Source organism: Crinia signifera, chromosome 4 (genome assembly GCF_055691185.1).
Source record: "Crinia signifera chromosome 4, ASM5569118v1, whole genome shotgun sequence".
Lineage (NCBI taxonomy): Eukaryota > Metazoa > Chordata > Amphibia > Anura > Myobatrachidae > Crinia > Crinia signifera.
The window spans coordinates 176,256,013-176,278,837 of NC_139220.1; the positions used below are offsets into that span (position 1 = coordinate 176,256,013).

Consider the following 22,825-nt stretch of genomic DNA (forward strand, 5'->3'; position numbering starts at 1 on the left):
ATATCACTAAAGTCCCCATAAACTAGTCCTATTTGGCCACTTTTCAACCGGTTCCGATGGAACAACCTATTTTGTATCACAAATGTTTGCAAATTAAAACTGCGCGTTAAGGTGCTTGATTTTATACACCTGGCAACGGTTCTGATTGAAAAACCTGAATTTAATAATTAACAGGTGTGGCCAAATACTTTTTGTTCAACAACAGTTGGAGTGTCAAGGTTAGCCATCACTGATATAGTGTGTGTGTGTGTGTGTGTGTGTGTGTGCGCCTGTGATTTTTGGATCTACAGTAATGCTTTGTGCACCGCAATCTAGATCACACAGCGCTGTAGCAGTGATATGTGTTGTGTGATCAGTCCCTGCCCATGTTCTCAATAGAGAGCATGGGTGACTTGCTAGAATTATATTGCATGCCACACATTGCTGTCGCACATACACACAGATTTGTGCTTCATTTCTAAGTGATCTAATCAGATCGCTTAGAAATTGGGCTTTAAACGACCTGAGTGTAGTCCCACTACAATAAGGTACTGTACGCTAAAACAATGTCTGTACTAATTGTCGCCTGTGTCTAGAAAAGGAGACTCTAGAAAATCTAGCTAAATATCCATACAGCCCAACTCCTAGCTTTCTTTTAGCTCATACATTTGATACTTATCCTTCTCAGTCTAAAGTAAAAGTTCTCTGATTGTCAGTTAAACCCATTGCTATGAGAGATTCTCAAAATATCTGCAAAAAATATGAGCATTGCTCACAGCAACTGTTCTTTTGTGGGTGTAATATTTAAGTAAACTTCAATCGATTTAATTTGGCTGTATTTATTTATACTAAAAGAACAGGCGCTGTGAGCGGCGCTGTCATTTTTAGCTGATCTTTTGAGTATTGCTCACAGCAACATTGGCACTTGAAGGGTTAATGCAGTAATTTAAAATAGGTATACATAAAATGTGTAGTTTGTCATCTGTGGTCAGTACGGTGTTAATGTTTTTACTAGAGTATAGTGTGTTACGAGGTAAAATAGACCACCTGCAGTGTAAATTACTATGGATATGAATTTATTTGGTGATGCTTTCTTTTGTATGCGGTTATGGAACTTCAAAGCTGCTGCTACTGTCCCTATTACTTGCATATGTTGTCAGCGATGCAGACATAATCACTGGCACTGCTGAGCTCCTACTGTGCACACGTTTTTGTCTTTTAGTTTATTTTTTTTATAGTGTCATCCACTGTTTTGATTTCACCACCCAGAACTTTCTGAATGATGGAAAGTGACTTGTTGCTACCAGCACTGCATAAGTGAGACCAGATAAGGGTATGAAAGAACAAATAAAACCTGCTTAACAACATTGTGTACAGTGACATATTTATTTTAATTTTGCCTGTGGTACGTCCTATTTTAGTGACCGAATATTTTCTTTTTAAACAAGTGCCAACCTTAAATAGTAATTAGGCGTATTTTTTGTTTTATTTATAAAGATGTTATTCTGTTTACATATTCAACAACTGGGAAAGTTTGATATGTATGAACATTTTCCTGGCACAGTAATGGAATATTGAATAAAGGTTTCTGGTTCTTTAATTTACTTGCTATGACGTATTTAGAGTTTTCATACTGCTTTATGCCAGGTCTCGACAATTATTTATTTATTTTTTAAATTGGAGCCCAGATGAAAATGTAGGAGCCAGACAAACTACAGTGCAAGCCGAAGGAGCGCACCAACAATTTACACACACCGTAATGTCCATTACACATTATACCAAACATTGTAATAGTCATTGCACCTTATGCCACACACTGTAATGCGTGTTACATATAATACCACTTGCTGTAATTACATATTATGCCACATGAGTTCCACTTACCTGCATGCTTGTTGCCAATGGGGGTAACATGCTCGTTGCAATTGGGTTAACCTGCTCTGCCAGGGGGTTACCATGGTCTGCCAGGGGTAAATGCTCGTTGTCATGGGGTTGGGCAGAGCCGTCATCAAACCCCCCCTCCCCTGCTGTATAAGAGCAGGTCCGCCACTGCACGGCTATTTAAAAGATCATGTAAAATTGTGAACCATTCAGAGCTTGGTCTGACAGCCAATCAGGAGCTACCACTGTCGCTCATGATTGACTCCCGAACTGTAAACTCTGTGATGCCGGTTCGATTTTTGAAATTGCGGACCTGCTCTTGCCTCTTATACAGCCAGGGGGGTTGACGACTGCTCTGCCCAGGTGTTTTTTTATTTATTTTTTAAATCTGGTCATGCTGGTTCTGTCATCGTTGTCCTTTCTTTATATAACACCACAAGTCACCTGCAGCAACTTACAAAGTACATTTACAATATGAAAAAAATCAGAAACAAAAGTGAAAACACTGCAAAGACTGTAAGCTCCTCAGAGCAGGGCCCTTTTCCCTCCTGTTGTCAAAGCCCTCTTCTCTTCACATTTCACTCACAGCTCTCCCATACTCAAACACTCAGTAACCATCTTTGTCCACATACTCATCTCCATCATTGGCCACAAGCCTCTAGTAGTACATTGATCGAGTCCTTACTACTTATATTTAAGCTGTAATGTGTATTGAACTGTGGCGCTCTTTACCTGTACTCTATTTTTGTTATTTATTCAATGTAATGCTAAGTTTTGTCTCCCTGTACGGTGCTGCAAAACACTTGTGGCGTCCTATAAATAAAATTATAATAATAATAAAAAATCATGGCAATATTCACTGGCATCCACATTTTTTTTAATACCAGGTTTATTTATATAGCACTTATTCCCCATCAGTCCCTGCCCTGGTGGAACTTACTCTATATTCCCTACCACATATACCACATGCATCCCATCAGGAATGTCTTGTAATCTGATGGGACTGCCATGCTATGGAATTCTATCCTTCTGTATCCCTCCTATTATCCCTATAGATTGTAAGCTTGCGAGCAGGGTCCTCCTACCTCCATGTCGGTTTGTATATACCCAGTTTGTTTAATCACTGTTGTCTCCAATTGTAAAGCGCAACGGAATATGCTGCGCTATATAAGAAACTCTAAATAAATTAATACATTTGTTGAGAGCCAATTAACCTATCAGTATATTATATTGTGGGAGGAAACCCACACAAGCACAGGGAGAATATACAAACTCCACACAGTTAGGGCCAGGGTGGCAATTGAACCCATGACCTCAGTGCTATGAGGCAGTAATGCTAACCATTACATTGTTCGTATTTGTTATGCCCCACACACACTACCTGACCAGAGGCACCGCCAATATAGTTAACTGTATTTGCAGTGACATCTTGCATGCACAGCCTGGTGACAATGATATTCTGATTGATACATTTTAAAAACTTGTCTAGTTTGGTCTGTGTGTGTGTATAGGGCTTTACTTCAGAAACTAGCCTGCCGTTTACACAAGCTCTGGCTATCCACTATCCAAAATGTTGCATGTAGAGAAGCACCATTCATTGTCTCTTTTCAAGAACGAATAATCAGAACTTAATTATAACAACACACAAGCTCTTTCAAGTGTGTGATTTAGTCTGGTAGTGCTAATACTGTCGGACAAAATATGCTTTGCTTGCTATTAAACCAACATGTATATTGTGCTCCTGCAAATTATACTGCACAGATTTAACCCCTTGAGTGCAAACATCTGTGAGATGTGGAAAATATCCGCTAAAAATGCCAGCATCGCTCATATTTGTTCTATAAATTCAAATAATAAAGAAATTACCTATGTAAGGTAAACATTACAGGTAATACAAATGTTTGCTTGCCAATTGTCACACACATTTTGACAAATACACTTGGCACTCAAAGGGTTAAGGAATTCAGTATGAAGGATAGGCATAAAATTATTAGACTGCTTATGGCATTGCTTCCTAGTTATAAGTGTAAAATAAGTAGATGTAAGGTTAAAAATCAGATTCATTTTCACAACAACTGTGTATTTGCTGCATTATTTTGCATAGGAATTTGCATTTGTCACAGTAGCATTTGCATTGAAGAATGCATGAGTGACTTCTTTCTTCATGATGCATTTGCATGTTACCATGAACAAAAGATTACAACAGAGTTTGCACGTTGCTTAGTTTTTCTCTTGTATTTTGGTATACTGTACTTTGATTTTATATTGCTGAATGAGTTTGTTTTGTAGTGCTTATGCACAGTAGACTTGGTTGCATGTTACACTAAAGCCCCATACATACGGGGCGATGGGAGGTTTGTGCTGAGCTATCTTGTTAAGGACAGATCACTCAGCACACGGCAATGCACCAGCAATGTGTGCTGAGCGATCTCTCACCGCCCAATGCTCATTTCCCAATAGAGAGTTATCCCCATGAGCTGCAGGAATGAGCTTTGTTAACAATATACAATGGCCGATATGCACAATGATATTGTTATCGTGCATATCCTTAACAAAAATCTAGTGTGTTTCCACCTTTTATTTGGGTGGGGTGTGTTAAAACTGAAATCTAACTTCAGTCTAAAATAAAGCAGCCACTATTTACCCTGTACACAAACAAATTAAATAACCCAAATCTAACTCTCTGCACATGTTATATTTGCCCCACTTGCAGTGCATATGGTTTTGCCCATTAGAGAAAGATTTTGCTTTTGTGATCCATATTAAATAAGGCCCTTAATCCTGTCGCAGGTGTCCTAAAGGGATCTGATGCCTTGTCAAAAAGCAAATATTGCAGTCGCTTCAGCAGTAACATCACTGGACAATGCATCTTTCCAATATTCTATGCAATACATCCTGCCCGTTATCATATGCGTTGTGGTTTTTATTTATTTATTAACAGTTTCTTATATAGCGCGCACAGATTCCGCAGCACTTTACAGAAAATATTTGACGATTCACATCAGTCCAAGCCCCAGTGGAGCTCACAATCTATATTCCCTACCACATGTGTACACACACACACACACACACACACACACACACACACACACACACACACGTTCTAGGGGTAATTTTTTGGGAGCCAATTAACCTACCAGTATATTTTTGGATTGTGGGAGGAAACCCGAGTACCCGGAGGAAACCCACACAAGTACGGGGAGAATATACAAACTCTGCACAGTTAGGGCCATTGTGGGTATTGACCTCAGTGCTGTGAGGCAGTAATGCTAACCATTACACCATCCGTACTGCCCATATACTTCAATAACTACACTCCATTCTTCATATAAAAGCGATCTCTCTTGTTACGTGGGGATTTCATGTTTAGGACTTGTTTCAGAAGTAAGTCATATGCTACACCATAGATGTTTTTGCAGGCTTGCCTACCCTCCCGGAATGGCCAGGAGCCTCCCAGAATTCGGGTCCTTCTCCCGGCCCCCCGGGAAGGTGGGCAAGTCTCCCGCATTCTGGCATTTGCCCCGCTCGTCCCTTGCCCGCTGGTTAAAATTACATGAAATCACTGGTCCGCGGGGAGTGGGGCGGGGCTTAAATGACGCGACCGCTGCATTTAAGCCCCGCCCCCTGACCGTGAATCACGGCGGTTTCCGTCATGGGGGCGGGGCCAAGTAATGTCAGCATTGCTCCCGCCCCCCTGATGTGTTGCCTCTCCGGGCTTCTCCCGGAGAGGTGAAGATGAAAGTAGGCAAGTATGCTTTGTCAATAGCGTGATAGAAATAGTTGGCTTTGTTAGAGGCAATTCAATATACTTTGACTCATTGTAATGGAGTCCTACTAAGAAAAAATTGAATCTATATCTTCATTTCTGCAAAATGTAACTTTTGTGTGCCCCTGAATGTGTAAATTAGCATGCTGAAATAGGGCTCTATATAGCTTAGTACATATAGCCACACTGATCTCATGTGAATATTTAGTTATTGCTTACAACATGTTCTTAAACATTGATCATAAATTAGCACTGTTCCTTCAATATTGATGGTTGAATTGATTTCCTGCACTTTAGTTTTATTTTCTCAATGAAGGTGGTATAACCTGGATGACTTGATTAGTCTGTAGCTGCCTCGGATAGCTTTCCGGATGGGAATGGGTAAATAAATGAACAGTGTCCTTATTTCATGGATTGCCATAGGTGATGTTTGCAGGGAATGTCCAAGTTTATTGCGGTCTATTCAGGAGCAGACTATGGACTCTGCTCCTGAAGAAGCTGGGAGGCTAATCCCAGAGAAACGCGTTGAGCTCTTTTAAACTTGGACATTCCCTACAAACATCACCTACGGCAATCCATGAAATAAGGACACTGTTCATTTATTTACCCATTCCCATCCGGAAAGCTATCCGAGGCAGCTACAGACTAATCAAGTCATCCAGGTTATACTACCTTCCCCTTCAGAGTAACCGAATTCATCTATGGACTCTGCTATTGTGACCTATTGGCTAACTGGTGCTCACCTGCTATACATGGGATTCAACAAAACTATGATGTCCTCATGGCAATATGCCCATACAAATGTCAATTGTATTGTGATGCTTTGCTACATTGTTTTATATTGAATGTCCACTATATAATTTTATATTTTAATATTTATTTAATGCTTTATGGAATTCCATAATTACAGCTATTTAATATAATAAAATATTTTGTAGAGGATACCGTTCTCTCTACATTTTTCTCAGCCTGCGCTGGTACACCATTCTGTTTTTTTACCTGTATACATTTGGGGACCTGACAACCCCAGTACCAGCTGCAGTTAGTAGCGCACCGATCAATTCTGTTTTACAATAGAAGGGACTTGCATACATAGAGGTTTCTTTACGATGCATTTGCTTATAAAACCCTACGCTTCTAACCGTGGTTTTGCCCAATATTAAAAGAGCAATGATTTTACTAGCAAAGCTAGTAAAAGCATATTAAATATAAGGCATAAACATGATCTAAAGTGCTTGATTTTAGAACATGTCATTCAATAAATAAGCCCTAACATTTTTTTTTATATTCATTTTAATGGCACTATATATATATATATATATATATATATATATATATATATATATATATATATATATATATATATATATATATATATATATATATATATATATATATATAATGTTTTGGGTCTCTATATTTGATGCTTTTCGCTTTGATATAAGAAATTTGCAAGCATTGCTTATTTTAAAGCAAGTACGAGGAAACTTTTTATGGGCAATCAATGACCCTCCAGGTGTTGTTGAACTACACAACCCAGCATGCCCTACTACCGCTGCACTCTGCACACTTGGGAAAAAAAATCTGAAAATACGACGCACCTTCACACCTGTTGATCTAGTGCTTGCCTATCGGCTGTCCGGATAGCCGACAGTCAAGCACTAGATCTGGGGTTGCCAACCCTAGTCCTCGAGAGCTACCAACAGTGCATGTTTTGCAGGTCTCCTCACAGTTCACAAGTGAGCTAATTAGCTCCATCTATGTATCTTTTAAAATGTGTCAGTGCTTAATGAGTGCAGCTGTGCAGCAGCTAGGATGTCTGGAAAATGTGAACTGTTGGTAGCTCTCGAGGGCTAGGGTTGGCTACCCCTGCACTATAGATCAACAGGTGCGAAGGTGCGTCGTGTTTTCAGATTTTTTTTCCCCAAGTGTGCCGAGTGCAGAGGAAGTCACCTGGTCCAAAGCATGGCACATAAAGTGAGCTGTACAAGGATATGTGGTACTAATTGGGGCCTTTGTGCTCAGCCATCAGCTTTTCACCCAAAAAAGTCCACATACTCAGGGAACATATATTTGCTAATCTGCACAGTGCCTAGGCACCAGTCAGTGGTACCACTTGGTCGTTGCAACAGACCTGTAAAATAAAAAAACAAGTAAACAGTACAGATAAAGGACACAACATGGGAGACACGTGTGTACACCCCAGAGCAATGGCTATGCGCGGTCCCGTGTCAACATGGCCAGCTCGTATATTAAGCAATTGCAGTCAAAATCTAGTCTTGCTATTTTGTATGGGCGGTCTTGCCCCAAAAGCGATGAAAGGGGGGGGGGGTTGACAACTGTATCGCAAGCCCACCCGGCCAAGGCTAGATTCTGCTACCTCGCACAAAAAATGTGGCCGCCAAGAAGGAGAATCTGGTCACCGTGTTTGCTGATTAGTTTCTGGACCAAAAACCAAATGGCATTTCTCCTTGTGACTTTTGGGCAATTCCTAATCTTTATTACCTGCTACTCGCACGGAGGATTGAGCACCCCTGCTTTTCTTTGTAAAATGTTGATATAGAACAAGTGTTTAGGTGCCCATACACGGTACAATTATTGTATACAATATCGCATCATCTCATTGCATCTCACAGGTTTTGCAATGCAATGAGATGAGTTGAGATCTAGTACAAAAAGTATGCGCAGCACATGCTTTTTGTAGTAGATCTTCTCTCATTGCATTGCCAAAACTGTGCGATGAGATGCGATATTGTATACAATAATTGTACCGTGTATGGGCACCTTTACTTCTATAATATAACCATTTTGAAATCCTCCTTTTGTCTGCCCAATCAAAACGGGTGCTTAGGTGGATAATTACTCTAGTTTTAATGTATTTCTGAAAGTATTTAAACTGATTTTGTATGTTAACTTAGCACACTTAATTGTTGGTGTGGTTTGACATTTGTATACAGTAATGCACTAAGCAGAAATAATTGATGAAATATTCAGTGCTAGACAATTTGCAATCAAATATAGATGGCTTCTTTGTGGGTTAACGCATGCAAACTGATGGCACCTTGTATTGAGACTTTTTCTTGCAGCTCTGGAAACTGTGGAGAAAAGTACACCCTCAGGGAGTAACACCCATTTTAATCCCTTCTAATTGAATTGGCCTTTATGCCCCATGAGAGCAGAATTCTTATTCGTTATGTGCTATGAGTTTATTAGTGTGTGCTTTGCTCTATTCGGTGAACTTGTTTATACATTGGTGTTTATGCTTAAAGAATCTAGAAAGTGTTTGCATTGATAATGGTGACCCTTATTAGAAATACATTTAGATTCTTTGTAGTGGTTGTTATTGAGCTAAATCATACATGACCAAACACACCTATTTGTGTATGCCAGTATCATGCCCTAGGGTTAGTACAGTTTTTAATCAGATTTAATATTGAAGGCTATTGTGCAAGCTATAATTGAGGACACAGCAGTGTTTGGAAAACAGTATCATCCATTGATTCTCTGCTATAACCAGTACCTCTCTAGCCAAGATCTTCTTTGTGAGAAAAAAAAAGATTCCTCAGTTTTTCAACTTTACATTTATTAACCGTAGACAGTAAGCTGTATTTACACAATTTTTTTTTTTTTGAGCAGTCCCTGGGAACCCAAGGTTAGATTGTCTCTCCATAGACCCCCACATGAAAACATATAGTGCCAACGGACATGCTTGACCTGGGTTGTTTATTTTGTCAATGTTCATCATGTGTGTATTAAAATATTGACATGGTCATAATGTCGTCAACATGCATCAAGTAGACAGCAATACATTGTTTGACATGATTAGGACATTTCTGCTGTTGACATTGTGAACATGTCACCATTTTGCAGATACCAAAATACTAACAATGTTGCCGACATAGCTGTCAAACACAGGGAGTCTGATTCGGCTTCATTTGTCATTGACACATGCCATAAAGTATTGGTAGTTACTTGCATTGGACGAGTACATCCCATGCACCGCATTGATCTACGGCAGCAGGCGGTCTGTGACTGCATCAGGTTCTGAAAACGAAAGCATGTTACAGCCGCCGTGAGGGAGGGATGAGGCCAAGGTCTACATCCAAATAAGATTTTTTTCTTTACTTGTTTCCTAGCACGGCGCCCATGATTTTCAATCGTATGGCATCTTATGCATTGTATCGCATCGCATGCCATATAGCCGCATGCCATGCAATTTTGGCCCCCCTATACGATTTCTAATTGTATAAGCACCCTAATGGGTGCTTACAATGTTAAATGCACCCCCATGCCACCCCCACAATGAATGCCAACCCGAAGCGTGGCGAGCGGCGGCGGTATGCGTCCTCCAACCTTTTCATACCCTCACTATCAACGTCGGCGTGGAGTTGATCTTCGATAGTGTGGCGAGCGCAGCGAGCCACTGAGCCCGAAGCGTGGTGAGCGCAGCGTATTACTTTACATGTATTCCGCGTCCCCTCGCGGGGCTCGCCACGCTTCAGGCTCGGTGGCTCGCTACACTCGCCACACTATCTAAAATCAACTCCACGCTGACGTGGATAGTGCGCTCGCCACGCTTTGGGTTCGTGTTGATACTGGGGGTGGCGTGGGGGTACTTTTAACATTGTAAGCACATTACGGTGCTTATACAATTAATAATCTTATAGGGGGGGCATTTAACATTGAAAACCACCCATTAGGGTGCTTATACAATTTAAAATCGTATACCATTGTATATGGCTGGGGTAGCCAACCCTAGTCCTCGAGAGCTACCAACAGTGCATGTTTTGCAGGTCTCCTCACAGAATCACAAGTGAGCTAATTAGCTCCATCTGTGTATCTTTTAAAATGTGTCAGTGATTAATGAGTGCAGCTGTGCAGCAGCTAGGTTGTCTGGAAAATGTGAACTGTTGGTAGCTCTCGAGGGCTAGGGTTGGCTACCACTGGTATATGGCATACAATGCGATGGTATATTATTTTAAATTGTATAACATCGGGTGACATCACATCGCATCGCATACCTGTGTAAGGCTTATGGTATGTGATGCGATGGGCGCCGTGCTAGGAAACAAGTACCGATTTTACTTGCATCTTTGTTGCTGCTTGGGACAGCTTTGGCAACCCCATGGGTCACGCCGCCAGCTGATGCAGTCTCAGATATTCAGATTCCTAGGACACTGAGTGGATCAGTAAGGATTTCAAGAGGTGTGACCCCTTTCTACTCCATTGACCTATTATTGCTATCGCTGCTGCTTCTATGAAAGCATTACTGATGGCAACCCCAACCACATCTGATGCAATTGTCTTTACTTGCATGTATGTGCATTGGCATGTGCTATAATTACAGATCCCTACAATGATCTTAAATTAAAAGTAATTTTTATGTTAAATGGGAACTGTGAATGAGGCGTCCTTTGGAGGTTGGATCCCTTTTTTTAATGGTTTTCTTCTTTTGATGCAGATTTTTTTTTTGGGGGGGGGGGGGGGGGTGGATTGTAACATTTAACTATATCTTCGCATGGCTCACTTTCCTGGCCTGCTTCGGTCCACTTTACTGTTCCCATTTGGAGACCTACCAATCCGGGTGCTGACGAAAAGGCACATACCTTACTTGAACATATCATAATTGACTATATGTAAAAGTTCTGATAGCTTTTAATAATTTGCATTTGTGGATTTTAATTTGGCATTTTTTTTTTTTTATTGAAATCTGTGTTAAAACAAAATCTATGTTCAAACCTGGAAAGGCATTAAACCAATGTCATTAAATGCAACATATGAGTGGTGTACATCTAATACTTTAATTACAGGATATTTGGATACCATTTGCAGTTTTGCTGCAGTTAATATTTTGCTCTTTGAACAGTCCAGTGATTTTTATTAAGGCTTTGGAATTTTGTAGTCAACAATAGACTTGAAACGATAGCATTGCTTACTTTATAGATGTCTCATCAAGGGAAATAGTAAATGCAATACAAAAGTGTATATGTGTGTGTATATATACACACACACACACAATAGGAAATATATGTGTGTGTATATATTTCCGCTGTATTTTTCCATGTGTGTGTATATATTTCTGCTGTATTTTTCCACTTTCTGCCAAAGCAAGCTTCAATTGATATATAATGCTTTGAATTTTCAGACTACACACCCTGCAGTGAGGCCACAACTTAAAGTTGATGGATTGTGAAATGTATGTTGATGCCAATTAAATGTATTTACACACTATATAAAATCAACTCCACACCGACGTGGATAGTGGGGGTATGAAAAGGTCGGAGGACGCGTACCGCCGCCCCGCACGGGCTCGCTGCGCTCGCCACACTTCGGGTTGGCGTTGATAGTGGGGTGTCCTTAATGTGGGGGCATTACCCATCAGGTGGGGATACAATTAAAAATCAGATCTGGCTGGGCATTTAACATTGAAATCGCGTTGCATTGCATCGCATGCCAATATAATGGCATGCGACGCGATATTAAAATTGTACACTTCCCGGGAAAGCCTCAAATTGGTCCCATCACATACCTTAATTAGTGGTATGCGATGCGTTGGGCGCCGTGATAATACACAAGTAACAATTTTTATTTTTTTTGTGATTATTTATATATTTTCTATATCTCTTTTCCAGCAGAAAGTGTGGAACTTGCAATGGGCTTATACAGTACATTTAGTTTATGAGATCATTGTGCAGATGTAGCGCCGCTCATTCAGTGCTGGGGCTCGCCAGACCACTCCCACTGGCGAGCAGTCGCTACATCTGACTGGGACGTGCAAGCGTCCCAGTTTGCCCGTCTCCGCTTCAGGGAGATGGGCAGGGTTGGTGGGGGAACGCATTGGCGGCGGAGACCCGTGGAGGGCTCCGTTGTAATGGGATGCGTGTGCGGCCACTCCTGTCGTCTGACAAATTTACTGCCAGCCCCTGCCTGAATGAGGTGTGCTTCATGTGTAATAACGTACAAAGTCACCGCACGGCACATCAGGTGCGACAATAGCAGCACACATAAATAGTAGAAAAAGAGCGTGTAGTGCTTAATTCAAATTAATTAAGTAACGTATTAAAATATTGTAGATCCAGATTAAAACTACCGGACCTTGTCTGAAGCTTGGGTAGGAGTGCACTCACCAGGGTCTACAATTATAACAGACAGGCTGGTGATCCTCTTATAATCAGACATTCATTTGCACCTAACCTCACCGATGTCTGCTCATATAGAACTGCGCCAGTCCATGTCAACACCTTAATATGTTCAGATGGAGCCTTCCTCTAACCTTCTCTGGTGAGCCATGGCTTATTATCATCTATTGTTCTCAGCTGCAATACAATTCACAGAACCTATCAGGGGATTGGAAGAGTATTAACTCCGATAGCTCTGGCTCAATCCTATTAAAGGGTCAGATGAGGATGGCTCCATCTGTATATTTGCAATCTGTGTTGCCTATAGTTGTCTGTGACATACGATGACCTACAACCGTGTTGGACAATAAGTACTAGGTGGCCGAATGTTGAAGTATTCAGCTAGATTCCTAAAGATCAATGAAGACATTCAGCAGTATCAGACCTTAAGTCTGAATCCGTTCATTACTGTAGGACCAAAAAAATTGTACAGGTTGAGTATCCCTTATCCGAAATGCTCGGGACCACGAGCATTCCGGATAAGGCAATATTCCGGTTTTTGGAATAATTTTTTTTTTTGTCATACTTACCTGCCCCTGGTGGGTCCCCGATGGTCCCACGGCGTCCATGGAGTCCTCCGGCGTCCACAGCAGGCCACCAGCACCATCTCCGGCGTCTCCAGCGGTCCCAGGAGTGCTTTGCGTAAGTTCCCAGGCGCGCCGGTGACGTCACCGGCGCGTGCGCGCACTCGCGCAAAGCACTCCTGGGACCGCTGGAGACGCCGGAGAGGATGCTGAAGGCCTGCCGTGGACGCCGGAGGACTTGGTAAGTATTAAAAGAGGGTTAGGGAGGGAAAAAAAAAACAAGAAAAAAAAATTTGAATTATTCCAAAAAAACACGGTTTTTGGAATAATTCGGATACGGGATACCCGACCTGTATCCTAAACCTAATGCAGACATTCAGCTGTGTGAATTTTAGTGGTTAGCATGGTCCTGGGAGGGCACCCATCGTAGGTGTACCTTCAGTATATACATCTCCACAGAACACAATGGGGCTGTAACACCGGATCATAACATACATTTTTGTAGACACTTTGGGTGAGATTTAATAGATTCAGAAACTGAGAGCTTTGGTAAGAAATCTTCAGGTTTTTTTTTTTTTTTAAAGCGGCAATCATTTACACTGCTAAACCAGTTTGATTTTGAAATGTAAATGATTGCCGCTTTAAAAAACCCCTGAAGATTTCTTACCAAATCTCTCACTTTCTGAAACGCATCCTATTAAATCTCACCCTTGGTGTTATTCATAGTTGGTAACACAGGTCTGGGAGGACACACAGCGGTATCCAGACCACTTTCACCGAAGTCTACACAAAACAGCAGCACACGGTGGTGATGTAACCCATGATCATGACATAACCATTACAAACAGGATTGATGTACAATGTCATATATGGGTAGTGTGTGTGTGTGTGTGTGTGTGTGTGTATATATAATATACACACACACACACACACACACACACACACACACACACACACACACACAGAGGTGGGGCTGCAACACAGTCCAAAATTCAAATATGGGAGTTACATCAACTGCTACTCCAAACCTCACAGACCGGGATGTTTGGTATATTATACACAGGTTAGAGAAAGCAGCCAGTATTTACCCTGCACAGAAACAAAAGAACTCCAATTTGCAAAAGCAAACTCCTTTAATGGTGAAACCCATGTGCACTGCAGGTGGGGCAGATGTAACATGTGCATAGAGTTACATTTGGGAGAGTTATTTCGTTTCTATACAGAGTAAATACTGGCTGCTTTATTTTTACAATACTATTTAGATTTTAATGTGAACATACCTCACCCAAATGTAACTGTCTGCACGTTACATCTGCCCCACCTGCAGTGCACATTGTTTTGTTTATGGAGTTTGCTTTTACAAACCAAACCGAATCAGGCCCATTGTTCGCTCCCCTTTTCTTTTTTTTTTCCTCTCTCTCTCTCTCTCTCTCTCTCTCTCTCTCTCTCTCTCTCTCTCTCTCTCTCTCTCTCTCTCTCTCTCTCTCTCTCTCTCTCTCTCTCTCTCTCTCTCTCTCTCTCTCTCTCATATATATACACATGCAGACTGTTCTCTACAGATGGTCATAGACTGTGATTATATATCATATGTATATTGAATAGCTTATGCAGAGGAGCTTGCACACCACCTCTTAGACTAGCCTGATATTTATTACATGTTTGATAAGCTTCCTGTTATGGATTAATATTGGCTTTTTCTAAGAGGTGATGTGCTGGTTCCTGTTTCCTGTACATTTGTAATTTGTTTTGTGTTTATGGTTATTGCTATGTCTAACTATATACCGATCATACGTAATGTGCAGTAAAAAAGGCCTATTGTGACAGTACTTTAGTACTTTGCATGCAGTAAGCAATGGTGATGGCACCGGCAGGTCTTTTGAGTGATCATTAAGTTGATTATGTAAATGCTACATCACTAGCTGTAAAAGGGATTAAGTTAAAGCCCATTTGTTTTGGTTTCGGATGCTTCTAGTTTACACTACTAACGGCTACTTGTCTAGGATTTATTGAAGTGAACTAGTCTAGTCCGAGTGTCACTCAAAAGCTTTAGTGCTTGCAAGATAAATATCTTCTGATCAGATTACTGGTTACTTTCAAAGCTGTAACGCTATTGAATTTTGCACATGACATTCAATTTTGTATTCAGAATGGAGAGGGCAGGCTTTATGGAGTTTCAGGTGATTTTTTTTTTTTTTTTATTCAAAGAATTTTGACAGCTAACTAGCATGTATTCTCTCGTTAAATGACTAAGAATGCAGTGAATTTTGAGTATTCCAAGGCTTTTTATTTGTACTCCTCCCACTCTGAGATGTTTGTGCATAATGTATGATTGGTAGGGGTAATATTTTTGGCAGTGCAGGCTTGACAAATAGTAAAGATGTGCAAAGTTTGACTGACAAAATAACAAAGTTAGTTAATAAAGACATTGATTTTATCGTTTAGGTTTCGTTTGATATTTTTGCCAAAACCCTTTTTTTTTACTTTTTTTTTTTTTTTACTTTCACAAACAAAATATCTGCCTAAATGATGTAACTTTAGGAAAAAATGCTATTAATATCGTATTCTGATAGCATTAATGTTAATACTAAAAAAAAAAATAGATTTTATAGCAATAAAAAATAATAATTGAAAAGGCCATATACACATCAAATACAATATAAAACTATCAGGTCCTAAGAATAGCCTGGTATATTCGGTAATAACTGTGTAGGAAAGTACAGAATCACCAAAGAAACATTTCAGAATAAGCAACCCTTTGGGTATCAAACAGTAGTGAAACCGTTCATTGTAGTATTAAAATTATACATGTAAACTCCCCATTAACATAGCTGGGCTCCTAATAAAAACCACTTACAGTATGCAGGGATACAAGTCGCCAGTGGCGTAACTACACATATGTGGGCCCCATAGCAAAAGTTTGTAAGGGCCCCTATTTATCACCTAATGCTGAAAAATATATACCGCACATGTAACTTTGACAGGCAAAGTGGGCCCCTCTCAGCTTTGGGCCCCATAGCAGCTGCACCCCCTGCACCAATGGTAGTTACGCCCTTGCAAGTCGCCTACTTTAAGCTACAACTGGATAGCAAGCTGTTTGCACACTTGAGCCATGTAAAAAAGTGCTCTTGTGCTCGAGACTATGCTTATTCATATCCTAAGTCAGTCTCAATGGTCACAATTGGCCACAAGGCCCTGCTGGCTCTGTGGACAACTGGACTGGAGGTGGAGAACTGTTGTTTCCACGGAATCTTATATACACACACATATATATACACACAATAGGAAATATATGTGTGTGTACACACACACACACACATATATACACACAATAGGAAATATATGTGTGTATATATTTCCGCTGTATTTTTCCACTTTCTGCCAAAGCAAGCTTCAATTGATATATAATGCTTTGAATTTTCAGACTACACACCCTGCAGTGAGGCCACAACTTAAAGTTGATGGATTGTGAAATGTATGTTGATGCCAATTAAATGTATTTACACACTATATAAAATCAACTCAACACCGACGTGGATAGTGGGGGTATGAAAAGGTCGGAGTGCTAGATGCACTAAGTGATAAAATGGAGAGTGACAAACAACCAGCCAATCAGCCCCTACCTGACATTTTTCAAACAGTCTGTGACATTGCAGGCAGGAGCTGAATGGCTGACTGTTTATCACTCTACATTTTATCACTTTTGAAGTTTACTGTGGTTGAGTAATCTATCAATGGGGGTCCCTTTAATACGGTGCGCAGCAAATAGTGCTGTGAGGGAGCTTCCTGGGCTATTCTAATCAGCACACTACTTAGTTGGAGAATGCTGGTACTCACGGGTGTTAAGTATCTGCATTTTTTGACATAAGTGACCCACAGTGATTCCTATTACGGTTCTTGTAAGTTGAGTCAGACCCAGAGGGTCCTTTACATCGACCAGGGGTCACAGAGGTAGAGGTTCCTCCTCTTCTTACTCCTCCACTTTATCATCCTGTTGTCAGGATGCTAAGCCTTCAGACAAACCAGTGGCATAACAGGCTTTCAGACCACCTGGGGGACCCCAGAGTGGGTACAAGTCTGTGGTATTTCCAAGAGAAGTGTTTATAAGATTGCAAGGACAACTGGGTTCAGCAGATTGTATTCCAGGGATACAAGTAAAAATGTGTATTCCATCCTCCCAATCATTTCTTTACAACAGGACTACCAGTCTTGGTAATAAAAAGATGTTGCTCTAACAGCCATAATAGAAGACCCCATAGAGGGTAGTTGGTAGCGCTTTCACAGGGACTGCCTAATGCTGGTTACACACCAAAACCATTTGGATTGGATGCAAATCGTACGATCCGATTTGCATACGATCCGATCCCCTCTGCATTCAGATGAATGGATCTTTTACAGATCCTACCTGCAGCAGGTAGGATCGGATTTGGATCCAATTCAGATCCAACCAAACTATTTTGACCCAATCTGCATACAATCAGTCTGAATTGGATCCAGATTGATGGAATTGTGCCAAAATCGTTTTGGTGTGTGCCCATCATTAGCCAGCAGCTGCTTAGATCTAGGATACTCAATCCTAGAATGTACTCAAGGGAAAAAATAAATTGGTAGCAGCGCTTAGGTGAAATTTAGATCCTATAAAAATTGATTGGACTGATTTTACACTATTTAATGTTGTTCTAAGAATACACATGCATGACCAATCAATATGAACAAATAAAACCAAATATCAGAACACAATTTAAAATAAATGAAATGCCTTGCACAGTTCTTGGTGACAGATAATACTGTCTGTTGCTAATATGCCCCAACAAAAATATATTTATGGTGCCAAGTTGGTGTAAATGGATTATTTAAACACCGTCCACCATAGGTAGGCTCATGATCAAATGCTCCGGTTTGTCTCCTGATTTCGGTGTGCAAGCTGGTCTATGCAAAAGTCCAGTCCACCAGGGAGGAAGAAGTTGAGTGGATATTGCCAGAGCCAGGCGGCTGAAAATTCCTTTCCAGATGGAGTTAATACTTTAAAGAAGGTGATGTCTGGGGCTGGTTCTGGTGAGTCCAAGGTCCAAAGTGCAGGCAGTGTCTGTGACTGTTATGGGTTTTTATACTATGGGGTTGATCCTATTAACAGCAAAGGGTGCGAGTTGCCCTTTGGGTGCCGTTTACACCCCCTATTTAGGTGCGAGCACTTTTCAGTGAATTCAACCCGCTGTAAAGTGCGCCTGGTGTTGTGATGATTCACACTCAGCAATCATCTGCACACATCTGGGTTAATAGGATTGACCCCTTAAACTAAATTAAAAAATTCTCAAGAAAAGGAAGCATAATCTAATATAAATGAATAAGTAATTATCAATTTAAAACAAATTTCTAAATGAAAGGAAGGCAAAAAAAGTAATAAATAACTTATTTATCTTACCCATTGAGAGTCTGTGCGCTCATTGGTGGATAGTGTTCACATATGCCGGAGATGTTATATCCCGATATTTCCCGATAGGGCAATATAGTGTTCATTTTCGCACCCGCTATCTTTGAAAACCCATGCAGTTCCTCTTCCCTGTCTGGGGTGTCAGTGTCTGCTGTAGTGCGTCTAGCACAGTGTGGTCTTTATATCAGCACTGACATGCAAACCAAACATGTGCTAGAAACACCACTGCAGACAGTCACACCCCAGGCAGGGAACAGGAACTGCATGGGTTTAAAAAGATGGCGGGTTCTAGAATGTACACTAGCAATATCTGCACTCACCTATTCAATGCAGCTACCGACATTTACCTCCCAAATATTGATCACAGTATTATATTAAAATCCTGCATGCATATCTTGGGATCTATTTGATCAATAACTGAAACCTTTTTGCATACTGCCTGTAATATGCAAAATATGTAAACAAAGATTATAAAATTCATACTTCTAATTGAATACATTTTCGGTTTGGAACTGCTTTTTTGTTTTTAAACAAAGATGCTGCTTTCACATTGCCTATACATTTAAGACCTGGTGTTTCAAAATGGTATTTAGAATGGGTCTGAGCCACTAAACCCCTTTCAAATCCCTTCACATTGCAGGTGAAAACCGGTTTAAATAGCATGTAATACCACCTACACATTCAACCCTTTTAACACCCAAGAAACACGTTTGAAGCCATATAAATAGACCCTTCGTCGCTGCCCAAAAAAAATGGCTCTGAAATTAATAGGACACTGCTGTTCAACCATTTAACACAGTGTTTGTTAAATGGTTAAAGCACCCGGGAGCTTTCACCCTGCAGCTCTACCCATTTTAAAAGGATAAAAAAAAATGGCAATTTACTGTTTTTAAGAGCTGCAGTGTGCAAGGGGTATAAGTGTAGTACTGTATGAATTTAATTTGTTTCCTGCGAGGCTTTTTTTTTTTTTTTTAAGCTTTATATACCTACTTAAGTGTATTACAACACACATTATGTACATGTGAAAGCACAATATTGTACAATTGCTTAAAAAAAAAAATTGGAAAAGGCTTCATTGTTATCCTTATTTCCTGTACTATAACCAGTTCAGCTGGCAATACAGTAAAGATTTGGTTATGGCTCAATACATTTTGTGGTTTCCCTGATGCAATCATAAATTTTATAAATAGGTTGTAGAATTCAGATACACATATTTTACTCCACCTATGCTGTAATGCTGACATTGCATCATAATGTAATTATTATTATTTATTTATTTTCTCCTGTAACTATACAGACCATATTGGTAGTAGAAAAAAAACAAAACATCGCAACAAGATCAAATTTTAACATAGGCCCGTAATAATTTTTTGAGAGCTGTAAAGTTGACTTTAAATACTCATTTAAATAGTGCACATGTTGTACTCCTGTTATACAGTGTAATCCATTCCAAAGCAACTTGTCTGAAATGTTATTGACATTTTTTTTTTTTTTATTAATTTGTGCTTCTATCTTGTTTTTGTTTTAAATAAGGTTTATTTTGTTAGTTGGTCCATAACTTTGTATAATTTATTTGTAATATTTAGGAATAAAATGTGGATCCCATGCATGCAGCCAATACATACTAAGCAATTTTGTGCTCAAAGTAGCTCCCTTTTTCTATTCTGAGCTACTTTGAGCTCGTTTATAAAGCACTGATGGGGGCTCCCACATAATACCCTATATTACAGGACGAGTTAACCATTGTTCTTAGTCTCCTGCTATGGAAAATGGTTTGTCCGCCACCCCTCCCTCGGAAAATTGCTGGGCCTGGTAAAAATCGCTTAGTGTGTATGCACTGAGCGATTTTTATCAGCCAGCGATTCTCGGCACATCGTTCATGGACAAAACCCCAGTGTGTAGACACTTTTACTTGAAGCAGAGGTCATGCCTAATAATAACTTGATAAAAAGTTAGAGAATATACAAAGTGTAGTACATAGGATATATAAATCGACCATGTGATTCACACTGGTGAGAAGAAAACTGTCCATTCTAGTATATAGTGATTTGTCACACATGCATTAGGTCGACAGTCAAAAGGTCGACATGGTTTTTTTTTTACAGTTTTTTGACCCAACATGTGCTGGCAGGTGGTATTTCATGCCCTACCATCCACTATGGCGTGATGGGAGAATAAAATAATGTGCCGAGCGTAGCGAGCCATGCGAGGGGACACGGTGCACTTAAAACTGTGTCCATGTAGATTGTGTAGAAATTCGGGACATAAAAACAGTGAAAACCCCCATGTCGACATTTTGTCTGTCGACCTAATGCATGTGTCGACCTAGACACCTGTTGACCATGTCCCATGTTGACCTAATGACTGTTGACCAGCATGAGGTCGACCCAATGATCTTATTCCCTGAGGTCATGGGGTCTATTTCCAACATCTGAAAAAATTGTGTGGTCTGTATATTCTCATGATGCTTGGGTGGGTTTCCTCTGGGTTCTATGGTCTACTCCCACAAATCAAAAATTTACTGTTATGTTAAGTTTCTCACAATGTGTGTGCATGTACATGTGGTAGGGAATATAGATGGTAAGCTTCACTGGAGCAGGGAATGATGTGAATGTTCAAATATTCTCGGTAAAGCTTTGCAGAATGTGTTTTCTACAAAAATATTCTGGTACTGTACCTGTAATACTGTAGGTAATCTTTCTACCAAATATAGGATAGGTAAGGCTCATCATAGACTACATTGGAATAAGGGGGCTAATCAATTATTTGTTTATTGGGCACCTATAATTGCATATCTGCCATCACTTTGAATGGAGAGTTGTGCAATTGTTTGGACACTCAGAAGCTCCAAGAGACTGGAAGCACAATTTTTGTGCACCTGGCGGCAAAATAATTGAATTACATGCTGATGAAGGGTTGGTTGGGAATAGCCTGCAATAACCATTGAATCTCCCTACCTCAAATATTGTCGACACATCAAGGAATGTATGTTGATTTTCTAATGTTGCCATTCTCCTGTTTCCAAACACGTTGTCTGGTCTTTGTTTTTAATATCTATTGTAGTTTTGTGGTTAAGTAGAAACTTAACACCCTGTACTGTCAGGTTTGTCATGGTCAATCCTGTTGTATGTCTATAAATTGAGCATCTCAGAGAGGGTACAATCTTTAACGACAGTCCCATCAACTGATCAGTCGATTTTGTAAGCTTAGACACAGATTTACAAATCTGCTCAGTATGTCTGGCGAGACATTCCAAATTCCAACTGGACGGTGGTTTCAATTTGCCCCATTCGTGATGTCATTGGCATATATTCAATGCCGTGGGCGAGCGGTGACTGCGAGCAGGACTTTTTGCTCGCAGTCACCGCTCACCCTGTCAGTATTCAACTGACCCCCCCTCATTCGCAAATTCCCCCTCGCTCCGTTTTTTGAGCGAGGGGGAATTTGCGAATGTGCCTCCAAAAGCTGCGAGAGCCGAGGCTAATTACAGCGAGTTTGCTGCACTAGCCGCGGCTCTCGCAGTTTAGGGGAATCCTCGCAGTTCTGTGACTGCGAGGATTCCCCCGGAACGTTGCATAGTGCGAGCGGCTGGCGCGGGGGTTAAACTGCGAGGATCACTGGTTTTCTGTGATCCTCGCAGTTTAACCCCCTCGCCGGCCGCTCGCACCGGCATTGAATACTGCACATTGTCTGCAGTTCCTGCAGCTACAAAATTGATAATTTGGTATATCCCTTCCATAAAAGCACAGATGCATTGGCTATGCTGCGGCTTCAATGTTATGTCTGAATAACATCATTCACATACATATTTGCTGTAAACACCCACCAGTCTGCTAACAATATTGTTTGTCTATCGATCAATATGTCTTAAAGACTAACGGTATTTAAAACCGTTTAGAGTGTGTTTTTGTGTTTTGTTTTTTGGGACATTTATTGAGCCCCCATCATTAATGTTTTGTTTTTCAGGAGCTGGAGAATCAGGGAAAAGCACAATAGTCAAACAAATGAAGTAAGTATTTTAATATTTAGTAGTTCTTACGTATTACCTTTTTCAGACCTTTTAAAAAAC

At 40.4% G+C, this 22,825-nt stretch overlaps 1 protein-coding gene across 1 annotated transcript in view; it reads left to right on the forward strand.

The window, feature by feature from the left end:
* Positions 1-22,825, forward strand: part of GNAI1 (G protein subunit alpha i1) — a 77,615-nt gene that overhangs the window by 9,746 nt on the left and 45,044 nt on the right. Inside the window, exon 2 of the mRNA XM_083183064.1 lies at positions 22,723-22,765. Within this exon, the coding sequence (XP_083039190.1) occupies positions 22,723-22,765 (43 nt within the window). The remainder of the gene's footprint in view (positions 1-22,722; positions 22,766-22,825) is intronic.